The sequence below is a fragment of the Rhinichthys klamathensis genome, unplaced genomic scaffold, assembly GCF_029890125.1.
Source record: "Rhinichthys klamathensis goyatoka isolate OS25496 unplaced genomic scaffold, OSU_Roscu_1.1 h1tg000169l_1, whole genome shotgun sequence".
In the NCBI taxonomy this organism is placed as follows: domain Eukaryota; kingdom Metazoa; phylum Chordata; class Actinopteri; order Cypriniformes; family Leuciscidae; genus Rhinichthys; species Rhinichthys klamathensis.
In genome coordinates, this window is record NW_026606700.1 from 3,407,436 (window position 1) to 3,422,508 (window position 15,073).

At 35.5% G+C, this 15,073-nt stretch overlaps 1 protein-coding gene across 7 annotated transcripts in view; it reads left to right on the top strand.

Annotated features, from left to right (window-relative positions):
- Positions 1-870: 870 nt before the first annotated feature.
- The window catches only part of fnbp1a (formin binding protein 1a), a 29,299-nt gene continuing 15,096 nt past the window's right edge, over positions 871-15,073 (top strand). For 3 of the 7 annotated variants that reach the window (XM_056259733.1, XM_056259734.1, XM_056259739.1), the window contains exons 1-8: positions 873-1,169; positions 3,064-3,179; positions 6,341-6,397; positions 7,307-7,454; positions 10,048-10,110; positions 10,679-10,783; positions 12,127-12,141; positions 14,680-14,808. In XM_056259733.1, coding sequence (XP_056115708.1) covers positions 1,095-1,169; positions 3,064-3,179; positions 6,341-6,397; positions 7,307-7,454; positions 10,048-10,110; positions 10,679-10,783; positions 12,127-12,141; positions 14,680-14,808 — 708 coding nt within the window. In that variant the 5' untranslated portion in view covers positions 873-1,094. Of the gene's footprint in view, positions 1,170-3,063; positions 3,180-6,340; positions 6,398-7,306; positions 7,455-10,047; positions 10,111-10,678; positions 10,784-12,126; positions 12,142-14,679; positions 14,809-15,073 lie in introns of all 7 variants that reach the window. The other 4 variants (XM_056259732.1, XM_056259736.1, XM_056259735.1 and 1 more) reach the window with 3 other exon arrangements.

Genomic DNA, 15,073 nt, shown 5'->3' on the forward strand with positions numbered 1-15,073 from the left:
ACCGTTGTCACACAAGGCCTGGTTGCTAACAGGAAGTTGGTCATCTGAAGAGACCGCTTATTTTTTAAAGTAAAAGTCCGCATTAAATACTTTTAAGGGTCTCTGCATTTTTTTAAAGTACTTGTTTTGAAAAAAAAAAAAACATAATAATGGATAATAAAATTTAAGGAACAATATATGTAAGGAAAAAGGTGATATGTAACTTACTATTAATCTCAGTGAATGTCTGGGCATTTTGGATAATTAAGTATTTTGATATTATTTTATTTAGTGCGTGTTATTTTATTTCGACGCCAAATAGCAACTGGTTACTAAATTAACTTGGTTTTCAAAGACCTAACTTATAACCAGGTATCTGGAATGACACTAAATATTATATGAAATATAATATTTATATTTAATATAATAATATAAGGTTTTTAGGGTCCATAAAATTACTTCAAGCGGTCTGTTATTATAAATATTTTTATGAATTAACGTTACTATTGTTAAAACTATTTTAATCTAGTACCGTTCTAGTACTAACCCAAGTAGGCTACTGTTAAAAAAATATTTTCTTGAATTTGTTCTTGAAACTCGACTATTTTTCTTTATTTTACAAGAGCAAAATTGCACACTATATAGGCACTAGGTAAAGTAGAACTAACTAGTAAAAACGAAATAATTAAAACAATTGTTCACTCCTGGAACAGGACAAAAGAATAAAGAAAAGCTATTCAAAGAAAAGATTTCAAAATGTCCTTTCCCCTTTCATTTTCCTTTTTATGCTTAGTCGCACGAATCCTCATATTTTAGAACGCACATCTTTGTTAGCAGTTTATCTGTGAGTAACGTTAACTGGTGTTGTGAGGTGGATTCTGGCGCTGCTGCGTGCCGCTCTGCGCGTGGCCGTCTAGTTCTCTCTGAGGCGCGTGAATGCACGAGTACACAAGGCATTATCTTCATTTCCAGTTTCATCGGCAATTTACAGAATGCGGAGGTGAAAACGGACGGTCTCGCCGATCGAGGTACAAATCCTTGACGGTATACACTGGTATTAGACCAGTTAGTATTATTTTTAATATCTGAAAGCTGTTCCTGGGCGAAAATCACGCATGCATTCAAACAGAGGATTATCGCGGAGGAACTGCCTTGAAACCATGAGCTGCAGTTGGGGGACGGAGCTGTGGGTGAGTACCGCCGTGAGGCATGGAGGCGAATGCATCTGCAAGATATTGAGCAATATAGCGCACAAAATGTTTACGATCTTCATTAATAACATGCATATGCCCATTAGTGATTGATTAATAGCCCACCTTACCGCCCATTTTACAGTGTTGCAGACTGCAAATTCTAGCTACTGTTACAGGAATCTTTAATTTCACGAATTTAGCCCTGCATTTTTTGCATGCACGTCCAGATATTTGAATGCAAGCAAATGCATGCTCCCTGAAGCACGTTTAATGCAGTTATTAGTCATCAGCGTTGACTAAATACCCTAGATGGCAATAATCCTGAGCTAATGCTGTCCCTAACCACAAGTGAATGAGGCTGGAGCAGGTGCACAGGTTATTCCCAGGCAGGTCTTTTCTCAGCTTTGATGTTGCAATGTGTCTGTAACAAAGTAACAATGTTGTATTGTTGCACCACATGTTACAGCTTCTATTATGGTATTATATTGTCTTAATATCTTAACGTTTTCTAATCATTTCTGGTCCTTGCTAGGCTAGCTGTAACATCATGGGACCTTTACCTAGTAACAACACCATAATGCAGGATAAAATATTCAGGGTTGTATAGCCTAGTGGTTAAAAATCAGGGTGCTAACCAAAAAGGTTCGGAATTTCAGTCCAGGACCCACTTAATCTCAAGTTGTTCTAATATGTGTTGGAGAGACCAGGGCATTTGGGTGGGTTGTAACATCATCAGTTTAACCATTTAGAAATAAGTTATGGGGTGAAATCATCTTGCGTGGCCACCACCCTCTTCAGGTGACAGTAGAAGCTGTAAATCTTCATAAAATATTACAAGGGTAATATTTTAAAAGGATTTACAGGACTAAAACCAAGCTAATGGATGTTAAATGTCATAATCTGAATCAGCAGATTCTTGTTTAATTTAATTAAAAGCTACAACAATAAATTATGCATTAATCCAATAGTATGACAAAAGTGCTCCTTGTACTTGACAATAATTTAAGTTTAGGGATAAGTTGTTGATTTCTAAAAACTGCTTTAATTTGTGTCAGACAACTATAAAAATATTGGTCACACTTTAGATTAGGGTCCAATTCTCACTATTACCTATGCCTCAATAAACTCCTAATTACGGCTTGTTAATGGTTAGTAAGGTAGTTGTTAAGTTTAGATATTGGGCAGGATTAAGGGATGTTGAATATGGTCATGCAGAATAAGGTACATGGCCAAAATCATAAGCAACTATGGTGAGAATTGGACCCTAAACTAAAGTGTTACTGAAATATTCGATCAAAGTTTAAGTCATCGTTCATAAAAACACAGTTACAGACAATAAAAGATGTTGAAAATGTTACTGTGGATAAAAATATCAGTCGGGTGGCTAATAAGTAATAAACTGAGCATTATTCAAAATTGTCTATTTAAACGGACAAATGCTTTAAAAGCTGCTATGGTACTCACAGGAGATTCAGATCAATATGTTTTGTAACAGTAACCTTGTAACCATAACCTAGTGGTTAATAGGTTTCAAAACAAGTTAAATGCTCTGTGATGGATGAAGTTTGTACTGTGTATATATAGTGATAAGCATCACGGCTAGAGGGCTAGCACTGCTGAATAATGGATCTGACTCATTGCCAATGTCAGACAATACTGCAAACTCATGAAATTATATGGGATGACTTGATATCTCTCCTTTGGGTCCTCTTTCATAGTTATATCAAATCCATCAAAGCAAAATCTATACTTTTTTTATCTCCTAAAGTGTTCTGTTGGCACTATACCTTCATTGCTATTTCATATTTTGTAACTGATATGAACGTAAGACTCTAAATGTCCAGTCCTTCAAATGTTAACTTTCAGTCTGTTGTTTTGCTGTCCTTTGCAGGATCAGTTTGATAATCTAGAGAAACACACTCAGTGGGGCATTGAGTTTTTGGAGCGCTACACTAAGTTTGTGAAGGAACGGTCTGAAATCGAACTGAGCTATGCCAAACAGATCAGGTAAGATTTGTAACTCATATTTGTAGATCTTATAATGATAGGGTCATGATACAAGTCACATTTATTTATTAAGCGCTTTATACAAAAAAAATATTGTTTAAACAGCAGCTTGACTGTAATAAACAGGAAAATAACAGTGTTAATGTTAAAAAATTTGAATGTTACAGTTTTGAAACAACTTTTAGCTGTAAAGCTCAGCAGAAGACATCTTTTTTATTTGGCTCAATTCAGATTCAATGTTGATTCAGTTCAGTTCAATAACACTGTGAATGTTGCGAAGTTCATTAATTATAAAATGACTTCAACAGCAAAAGACAATAGGATCATTATCTAGCTCAATTCAAGTTTTTGTGTTGTCATCTGATACTATCAGTACAGTAGTCACATCGATAATATTTTCTGAATACTAAATGTGTCAGTTTTGTAGGGATGAGCGGTGTAACCAAAATATTAAATCACAGTAATTGTATATATTATAATCTAATTATAATTCACTAAAAAAGTGATATATTCAATAACCACGTTGCATTCTCTATTTTTGCATAATCCAGTGAATTAAATACTATTTTTGATCCTCACAGATTGATACTGTATATCACTGCATCAGCAAAGTACTGAACTGTTAGTCAGAATTGATTAGTTATGTCTGAATATGCCAGATATCTGGATAACATATGATTCACATTAAATGGCAAATGTTCATAAAGATGCTGTTATATGAGGACAAGGTATTATGTCAGTGAGAACAAACATTAAACAGGTCACATGTCCAATGTGTATTGCCATGGATACTGGGTTTCCACAGCTCTGACCTACATTTTTATTATCCACCACTGATGCTGTAATATTTCTTCCTGACTGCATTTTGGAAGTTTATTAAGCAGCAGTTTCCACTGGATATGTTGACCCCGAGGATACTGGATGACTTACCAGCATCATCTGCGCTCCTGCTCAAGGACATACGCAGAGAAACCTCAGCGTTTATAATAAACCCCACAGCTGGAGCTCGCCGATTTGACCAGACGCGCACCAAACAGGCCCTTTCTGTTTGCATGTTCTGATCTCATAAGAGTAAATCCTCTTTATGTGGCCGTTTGCTCAATCCGTGCATTGTTGTTATTTTTAAGAAGTGTGCCAGACTGTATTTTGTTCTGAAGAAAGAGTCTTTAATTCACAACATCTCCCAGAGGCTTTTTTTTTTGTTGCTGTTGTTCAGATCGCAGCCATGGGTGAAAGATTTATTAAGCGCTAAGCACATGTTAGCAGATAAACTGCATCGACATGGATCTGTCTGGCCAAGAAATAATAGTCCTTTGAAAACCGCTGGGTTGGGTTATTCTAATGAGGATTTATTTAGGGCTTTGTTAAGCTTTTTCCTATTTGCCGTCGCATATTGACACATAGGGCGGCCTATTAGGCAGATCGTAGGGAAACTAGCAGACAATAAAGCAACTGCATCGGTGTGGTCTTGTCAAGAAACTGCAAGATGGTGATCTGCCTAGCAACACGTCAGACTCCTGGGAGGTACCGTTGGGTGTGTGCAGAGAGAGGGAGAGATAGAGTGAAGGAAAGCTGCAGGAAAAAGCATAGAGGGGGCGGCACCGTCAGCATGCGCTCTCACCATCATAATTGATTTTAAGCCATTTATAGGCCCTCTTGAAATTAATCACATAATATTCATGTATAAAGCAATGGTTTTCTCGTTTTTACTGTGTCATTTGACGTCGTCCTGTACTCAATTATCCACTCTGATTGACAAAGGTCAGCCTCATGAATCGGACGCCTTGTTCAGTGGGATGATACGATTATTCTGATGGTGACAATATTAGCTTTTGTTTGCGCCGCAGCCTCGCGTTGCACCACAAGCACCATTAGATGTCATTTGTCATTGACATGCACAATTTCATTCATTCAAATTACCGGGATACAAAGGCACCTTTGAAACAGTAAAATCTCTTAGTTTGCCTTGCTTTCTGCTAAACCAATATTTATTTATTTTTGGTGAAAGAAATGTTTGCTAAATTTGCTGTTTTTTATAACTGAGAGGATGTAAATTAATTAACTAAATATTTTTTTCAATTACTATTTAGAGGTATACTAAGTATCTTTTGGCCCTCTAATGGTTAAAAAACAAAACTGCATGCATTTTGCAGAAGAACATTGTTTTGGTTGTGCTTCGACTCATCGAATGAATATGGTTATCCTACTGCTCATAAAACATTCACTACTAGGCTTAAAAGATATGACCAGTTTAGATGAAAAGGATTTCAAGCTGTCTAGACATGGTACGTCCTTGAAAATAAATTCCAGTACAGCGCTACAACAACCATAATGAAACGACCCTTCACACAATAGATAATGCTTTACAATGACCTCTGTTAGAGAGCTACATAAGGCAATTTATCTGTTCAATAAAATACCTCACTCACTAGTTGAGTATTAAAAACGCCATTGCTTTTACAACATTTTTGTAATTCCTCCGTTTTCGCCATCTTTGAAAAGCCAAGCTAATGTTGATCCTTGTTTTATCACGAGCTCTTTTTGCCAGCAGACTCTCCTCTTTTCTGCGTTTTTTTAAACGGGTGATTCCCCAGAGGTTTGAGATTTAGCGTGTCCATCATGTTCGCATGTCAACCTTTTCCACCCGGTGTGTCAACTAACCTTTGACACTACACCATACATGCATCAAAGTGGCCGGTGATGACCAACTTTCTCTATTTACGGATATGACAAAGAAACGCACGGGCAAGTGATGTATGATATAAACACTATAATATAAACACTTATTATAATAAGCTTACCATAGTGAATCAGGGTAAGACAAAAACACGTTTTGGAACAAGGATTGATGAGGTTTTGACTCATTAAATTTTTTTATTATTCTAAGGAAAAAAGTTACAGTGTACCTTTTAAAATGTGTAATTTATGTATCACCAGCTTTACCAAAAATGACTACTAAACACTTCCTCCATCTACTATTGGTTGGACATATAGATAGTCCCGCCCTAAAACTCACACCATTGGTTGAGCCAGTATTGGGCTGGTTAAAACAAACAAAATTAATTTACAAACGGCTTGCTTATAGTTGTTTAATAGGAGAAAATATGTGAACATAAAATATTGACACCGTTAAAAATACTGTTTTGTATGTCTTATTATAGGAATCTGTCCAAGAAGTATCAGCTGAAGAAGAACTCTAAAGATGAGGAGGAATACAAGTGAGTGAGAACAGTTGGCATGCATAAATCATACACATGCATTGATATCTTAAACATAGCCATTTACTAATGATGTATCAGCTTTACTTACACAAAACAGTTAATTTCCTATATACTAGGGTTCAAAAGTTTGGAATGAAAGATTTGATTAATATTTATAATAGAAGTTTTTGATGTTCACGCTGCATTAAATCAAAAATACAGTGTGAAATATTATTATAATTTAAAATAACTGTTTTCTATTTGAATATATTTTCAAATGTCATTTTTATTCCTGTGATCGAAGCTGAGTTTTCAGCATCATTACTCCAGTCTTCAGTGTCACATGATCCTTCAGAAATCATTCTAATATACCGATTTGCTGCTCAAGAAACTTTTCTTATTATTATCAAGGTTGAACATAATTTCTAACCCAAACTTCTTTGACTGGTAGTGTACACATAAATGAGTGTTAATTTAATTTGAGCAATTTTGCATAGGTCTCATATGCTGTAATTACATTGCATTATTTGGTTGCACCGAAATTATTTGTACACTTCAGTAAGACTAGCTTGAATGTAGAACAAAATATCAAACTTTACAAGTATTATTTAAAAGGAACAATAACATGCTTTTCAAGGCTTTATAAGGTGACACCAATTAGTTAAAAGGGCTCATAAAACTGGCATCCAGACATTTTTATTGTGATTTAAGGGTCCATACATTTTTGGGGCCACTATGTATTTTGGCATTACATTGGCCAGCATTGATATCAGCATCAATATCAGCCATTGAAAAAAGTTGACCACCATTGTAGTCTTAATCATGAGTGGGCCATTTTTAATTAAGGAAGAGAAACTAATTATTGTCACATAATGTCTCATCTTGCTTTTTGTTGATGTATTATAATGTTTTCGCATTTGCTGTTAGGTACACGTCATGTAGAGCATTTCTGATTACCTTAAATGAGCTGAACGACTACGCGGGTCAACACGAGGTCATCGCCGAAAACCTGTCCTCTCAGATCACCGCCGAATTGACCCGCTACACTCAAGAACTGAAGGCTGAACGGAAATCGGTACGAACATGTCTTTTCCGTGCTTTTGTTGTCAGGGCGATGCCAAAAAATCCTGCTTTCTAGAGATCATTTAAAGAGATCATCTTCCAAAAAAAGAAATCAAATCCCTCAATAACATGAATCACCCGTTCAGTACATGTATGAAACTACAGTCATTCTTTCTCTGCGCTCCAGCACAGGCTCACCTCTTACAAATCCAGGGTTAATCGCGTAGGAATATGGTATTATTTTGTTTATGATTTCTCCCAGCTCCGTGGAATGAAGCCAGGCCCAATGTGGGTCATGTATTCAGGTCAATGGAGTTTGAGAAGGTCGCCCTCCCCCCGCTCTTGGCCTCTCTTGTCTAAAGGTTCTCGCACGGGTTCAGGAGGCCTCTGTCTGAGGCTGGTGGCTGGAAGTAATACGACAGCAGAGTAAAACACCACCGCGCACGAGCTGAGGGAAGCTTCATTCCCTCTGATGATGCATTTAGTCTGCCTTTTGTGTTCAAATGTCACTCTGAGAGAAAGTGGTCTTTATGTATTTTTCATAAAGAGAGTAGTGGAATGCCATGAGTGGGAAGACACAAGCGATCGCCTGTGCCAGTTTGTCAGTGAAGTTTTCGCTAATGAGAACCCCTAAATAAATGATTAGTGTTCCAGCGAGGAATTCTGCAGTTAATTAACATTTATTGTACAAGAGTATGTCTTTGCTGCCATAATTGATTTCTTTATGGAATGACGAGGGGTTTGGATCCAGCGATAGCTCTGGAATATAATCTTTCTAACAGCTGCTGTCTGGCTTGATTGTCTCATATTTCATTTAATCAGCTTAGTTTCCAATTAAATGTCTTTTCAGCATAATATTTTAAATGGACGTGTTGGACTGTGATAGTTGCCATGACTGTGCAAGAGCTGAAATAGAATTTCCTAATCCTCAAACCCCCTTAATTATGGTAAAAAGTTACTGTACAATAGGCTTTATGCCGAGCGTCACGTGGCCTCATTGCATCCGCTTGTCAGAGAAAGTGTTAACGGCCGTAAGAACTAACTACGATATGGATTTTTGAGGTAATCAGCTAACCTACTAAGTTCACTTTGTTATTGGTGTTTTATGCTATTTAAATATCTAAACGTTAGTGTGAAGAAGAAAAATTAAAAAACTTTTAAATATCAATCTGCACATGCGAGGGACATTGGTTATGCTCATTTTTGCTTGCTCCTTTTAAAGGATTAGTTCACTTTAAAAAAAACTTTTGCTGATAATTTACTCACCCCCATGTCATCCAAAATGTCCATGTCTTTCTTTCTTCAGTCGAAAAGAAATTAAGGTTTTTGATGAAAACATTCCAGGATTTTTCTCTATATAATGCACTTTGCTGGGCAGCAAACGGTTCAAGGTCCAAAAGACAGTTTCAGTGCAAACTGCAAACTGTTCAAATGGCTTTAAACGATTCCAGACGATGAATAAGGGTCTTATCAAGCGAAACCATCGCTTATTTAAAAAAGAAATAACAAAGTTTAAGTTTTATAAGCTCAAATGCTCGCCTTGCTCTGTTCTGTGTGACTCTCCTGTTCGAACTCGTTCATCAAAATGAACGAATCTTTTTCCGAGTCAATTCGTTCATTTTGTTCGTTAAATGAACGAATTGACTCGGAAAAAGATTCGTTCATTTTGATCAAAAACCTTAATTTCTTTTCGACTGAAGAAATAAAGACATGGACATCTTGGATGACATGGGGGTGAGTAAATTATCAGCAAAAGTTTTTTTAAAAGTGAACTAATCCTTTAAGTTATCTTGAGTAAAACCGCAAAAACTTTCATGAAGGACATACAAAAGACCTGAATCGGAAGCGATGTGATCTGTTTTCCGGCTTGGTCACGTGACGCTCGGCATAAAGCCTATACAGTTTTTCATGGATTGTTTCTGGTATAAACAGCCACATTTGAAAAAATTAAAATAATAGGGTGAATTATGATAAAATGAGCTATTAATGTGTATTAATTTAATTCCTTTTCTATAAATTTTTTTTATCTATCCTAATGTTCTGTACCCTTTTTTATTAACCTCCAACTGTACAGACTCCATTTCAACTTGTTTGTTTTTAGTTTTGCACATTTTCTTTGCATTTTCTTAAGTGAATGTAGAAAATCTAGTTTTCACTATTTGTAACTACCGTTCAAAAGTTTGGGGTCAGTACTTAAAAAAAAAATATATATATATAATAGTTTTATTCATCAAGAATGCATTAAATTGATCAAAAGTGACAGTAAAGATGTTTATAATGTTACAAAAGATTTCTATATTTTTTATTCATCAAAGAATCCTGAAACAAAATTAAGCATGTGGATCATGTGATACTGAAGAGTGGAGTAACGGCTGCTGAAAATTCAGCGTTGCCATCACAGGAATACATTACATTGTAAGATTTATTAAAATATAAACAGTTATTTTAAATTGTAATTAATTGTATATTCAAGTTTTTACTGCATTTTTGATGGAATGAATGCAGCCTTGGTGAGCATGAGAGGGAAAAAAATCTTAACAACCCTAAACTTTTGAATGGTAGTGTATTAAATTGTAATTCTATTTCTTGTCTTTTCTTTCCTATAGCATTTCCATGATGGCCGCAGAGCGCAACAGCACATTGAGAATTCCTGGAAGCAGCTGGAATCGGTGAGTCCGTTTGACTGAACAGAACATAGTGTGACTATTTAAATTTTTCCTGATACTGCCTTCTCTTTCATCACCTGTCTGAGATATGAGCTAGAACTGGGACACTTTGTACAGTTGACGCTTGTGTGAAATGAGCCACAGGTGTCTGTAAAAGGTGTCTCTTTTAAAATAAGCAACAACTTACTGCTACAGGTTTTAATACAAAAAGACAGGGCTTAGATAAAGCCAGGATTAGGCCTTAGTTCCATTAGGAAATTTAAGTAGCTTCAGAAAAAACATTACTGATGTACATAAGATGCATGAGATAAAACAACGGCACTGACATATTTTAGGATTTGTCAGTCCAAGTTGCTTTCAATTTAAACAGCTCAAACATGCATTTTAGCCTGAGACTAGGCTTAAGCCTTGTCTGTAAAACTGGGGGATAGAGTAACTAACTAGAAGTAGCGCCACTACAAGCTGAACTACGTTTTTTTAGTCACTTGACCGTTGCATACTTTTTTTCAGCAATTAAAAAATAATACTTTTGAATTCCTCATTTTAATGCAAGTTTCTTTGCTCTTTTCAGAGTAAGAGAAGATTTGAAAGAGACTGTAAGGAAGCGGATCGCGCCCAGCATTACTTCGACAAGGTGGATGCCGACATTAACGTGACTAAAGCAGACGTGGAAAAGGTATGGATCTTGTGTGTGTGTGTGTGTGTGTGTGATGGAGAAGAGACCGATCCTATCATAAACCCCTCATTCTCCATGACTGCTTTCATCCTTTTCTGTGAGTCTGTGTGGATGATCCCTCTTTGGAACGAGGCGGTGGTGACGGACGCTGATATAACCGATGTCAAGTTCCCACCTTACACCTTTTACTGTACCTCACCTGCTCCTACCTTCTCTGTACTGCAGAAAATACACATTTTGTTCAAAGAGAAGTTGGACAGTATGCACGATAAATCTGTGATCAAATTGGTACCTGCTAAATTTCCGTTGTTTTTTTATTTGGCATTGGGCAGATATTTGAAAAAGATAATATTATATATTATTTTCCAATTCAAACAAACCAAATAATGTAATATTCAATGCCAGGTTTCAAAAACGTAAACAGTTTGCTTTTCTACTGTAAAATGACTGGCAAAATGATAAACTGGAGCTTTAGTATGAACACTAAGGCTGGACGATGTATATTGTAAATATAGTATATAGATTCACCATGATTATAATTGCAAATTGAATTAATACGATTAAGCAGCATTGTGAATACTGAGGTAATATTAATGTACTTTTTTAAGGTCGTTGATTTAGTTTCGCAATCTCTCGCTGTTATGAGAGTGTTAACACAGAGATGTTTAATAGTGTTTCAAATTTAAATTAGTAATTTTTGTGAATATTTCGAAAACTGTCTGTTTCAAGCATTTAATACAAACCCAATTAAGTGACTTTAGTGTAAACAAATAATGTGAAAAATAATTAAATAATTGTATATGTTGCTCAGGTATAAAATTCACTGTTGCAAAGAAACTAATTAATCAAATTATAAAGTATAAAATGCATATTTCGGAATCGCAAGCTTAATCAACATTTACTAATACATTATTAAAATCAAAAGTTGCATCTGTTATTATTATTTAATGGACCTCAGATAACATAAACTAACCCTCTTCAATTAATATTTTTATTAATTAACGTTAACAAAGATTTATACATACTGTAACAAATGTATTGCTCATTGTTAATAAATGTTAGATAATGCATTAACTAATGTTTACTAATGGGACCTTATTGTAAAGTGTTGTTTTTTATTTTTTAAATGTTCAATAATAAGCACAAAAAATGAAGGTAGTTTCAATAAGAAAGAAAAAACAACTAATATGGCAGCGGCCCGTTTGTTATTATTATTATAAGGCTAAATGAACAGATTTGGATTTTGTTTAGCCCATGTATAGATGTCTTCTTAAGTAACTTCTGTTATTAGTGTGTCTGTGACACTAATCGACTCTGTCTTTGTTTTTTAACATGTCTTAAAGCGGTGTTCTCTCAAGGTAGGTTTGAACCAAGAGTCGTCTTTGTCGGTGAGGAGTTTGTCAACTTGTTCGGTGTATTACCCATATCAGCAAAGAGTGTTTGTCGTAATTTTCGTTGTTTTTCGTTTTTAGCTTTTGTTACGTTCACGTCTATGCTATGCTGAATCTTTCCTGTATTCACCTTCTACAAATGTACAGAATAAGACTTGTCATGGAAGACTGATGTTCAAATGCATTTCGATTGCGAAAATGGGCTACGTTTACGTTTAGGGTTACACAAAATCAATATCTATCACTGTCACCCACAAAAAGTCCTGAGTTTGAGAGTCTGTTCACACTGTCTGGTTCATGTACATGATGTTGTATACAGTATGTACAGTGGCCACTAAAAGCATTTAGACTTTAAAATGAATGAATTATTGCATTATGTGCTGTATTAAATCAAGTGGCACAAACACAATTTTCAAGCAAAACATTTCAGTTAGTTGTGTTTTAGATATAGATATGTTGTTCAAATTTTTTAAAAGAAATATTGTGACACTTTGGGGTTGCAAAATTTGAGTGAAACAGTTAATGTGATGAACTATTACTGTTAGGATTGTAGTCTAACAGGTATAGTTAGGAAGTCATTGAGCAAAAATGTCAAGTTTAGTGGTATTTCTGAGAAAAGCTTTATCTTTTTTGCATATGCAACTTGTATTTATATTTTGTGTTTAATGCAATTAACATTCACAAATTTGTGTGTGACTTAAGTATCCAAATGCTTTTTTGGTCTGCTGTATGTGTGTTTAGTTAGTATGCATGATGAATGGATGTCTGGTGTGAATAATTTGGACCATTTTCACATTTTGTTTTGGGAACATTCATTGTCATTTTAGTGTGTGTGTATGTGTTTGTGTATTTATTTTCTCATACACTGTCCATCGTGTTATTCTTGTCAGAGTCTTCTTCATCGTTATAATATACTATCTCTGGAGTGTGCAGTATACAACCAGGGCACACTGAGTGATATATCCCACAATGCAATACAGTCAAATTGACCTTCCATTTCCAGGTTTAAATGATCCTGAAGGAATATCAACTGCATCTTTTTTGACTCATTATTTAATCAAGACTGCCATGAGTTAAGACATTTATACACAAAATGAGTACGGAGAACCTAAAGGGACATGGTGGTGGGAGAACACAAAACATTTGCGAGAGAATGCAAAAGCATTGACTTATTTTTTTTCCTCCCATCTCATATCTTTTTCCATAACCATGTCCCTTTAGGGGCTCCATAAAATGGGTTTAAAATTTAGAGTAACTGTTTAATTTTAAATGATACTGTAACTATTTCAACACCACTAGATGAATGAAACATGCAAATTGATAAGGTCATCTAGCAAACTAAGTAAAAAATTACCAAAATGGACTATCCTGGCTCTTCCAAGCTTTATAATGGATTCCAACCATCAGTATGAAGCTCAAAAAAGTGCATCCGTCCATCATAAACGAACTCCACACGGCTCCGGGTGGTTAATAAAGTCCTTCTGAAGCGAAACGATGAGTGTGTGCAAGAAAAATATTCATATTTAAAACTTTATAAAGTAAAATAACTAGCTTCCAGGCATTTTTTAACGTGAGCTACTGTACTCCTTTAAAGCGTAATTTGACAACTTCATCTGCTTAAAGCACCATGAAATCAAAATTGACTCTTCTTTTATTGTGTGTGTGTGGAATATTGCAGTATTATTATAAATTATTTACCTGTGCACATCAATGTTTTTCGAAAATTCATAGAATTAAAATAAGTTCCCCTTCCTTTTTCAGCAACTTCTCTTTCGGCGTGAGGGCGGGACAACCTGTCACTCACATGAGATCGACCAATAGCAATGCACAACCATCAAATCAATTCCCCATGGACAAAATCAAGTCCCGCCCTAAATTTTGTCTTGTTTCTGAAGTCATTTCAATCGGATATAGGTCACAATAAGGATCACGACTTCTGTTTCATGCTGAATTTAACTATGTAAATGTACTAATGCAGCGGTAAATCAACCGACGGCCTTGTTATCGGATAATGCACATTTTCGGTTTTCGCTTATTTTTGAGTGGACGCTCAGTGAATGTGTAAAGTAAATCATTCCATTCCAGTAGTCAAAATCATTCTCCTATCAGTTAAACTCAATAACAACAAAAACGATGACCCACAAATCTGCTGAATGAATGTTTATCAAAACATAGCTAGCTTTTGCGTTATTTTTCCTGAGTACATCATTTGATTATATTTCTGTGTTTGATCTGTGCTGTTTGCGTTGTCTGTTCTCTCTCTCGCACAGAGCGCTTGGTTGAGTGTGTAGATCACTGACTCTATTGATCTGAAGTTGACATCAGACTACGTTTATATTATATTCTGTAATCTGCTAATAGACTCTCACTGTTTGTTTACTTGTCATGTCAAAAGGTGATTGTTTTATTTGTCCGTCCTTGGCCTTTACGTTCTGATGTCATTCTTTGTAGAAAAGATCTTAGTTAATTTTTTCTCTCTGTCTTTTGTGCTATCTGTCTTTCTAGGCGAAACAGCAAGCTCAGTTGAGGCATCAGGTAGCTGAAGACAGTAAAAACGAGTACCTGACATACCTGCAGAAGTTCAACAAGGACCAACACGAGCACTACTACACCCTCATACCACACATCTTTCAAGTAATTGTCTCTCTTGATCATAAATGAAACATTTTATTAAAATATTCAGTCACAGTTTAGATTAGGGTCCAATTCTCACTATTAACTAACTATTAACTATGACTTTTGCCTCAGTAAACTCTTATTAAAAGTTAGTAAGGTTGTTAAGTTTAGGAATTAGGTCGGATTATGGATGTAGAATAAGGTCATGCAGAATAAGGCATTAATATGTGCTTTATACAGCCAATATACTAGTAATATGCATGCTAATAAGCAACTTGTTCAT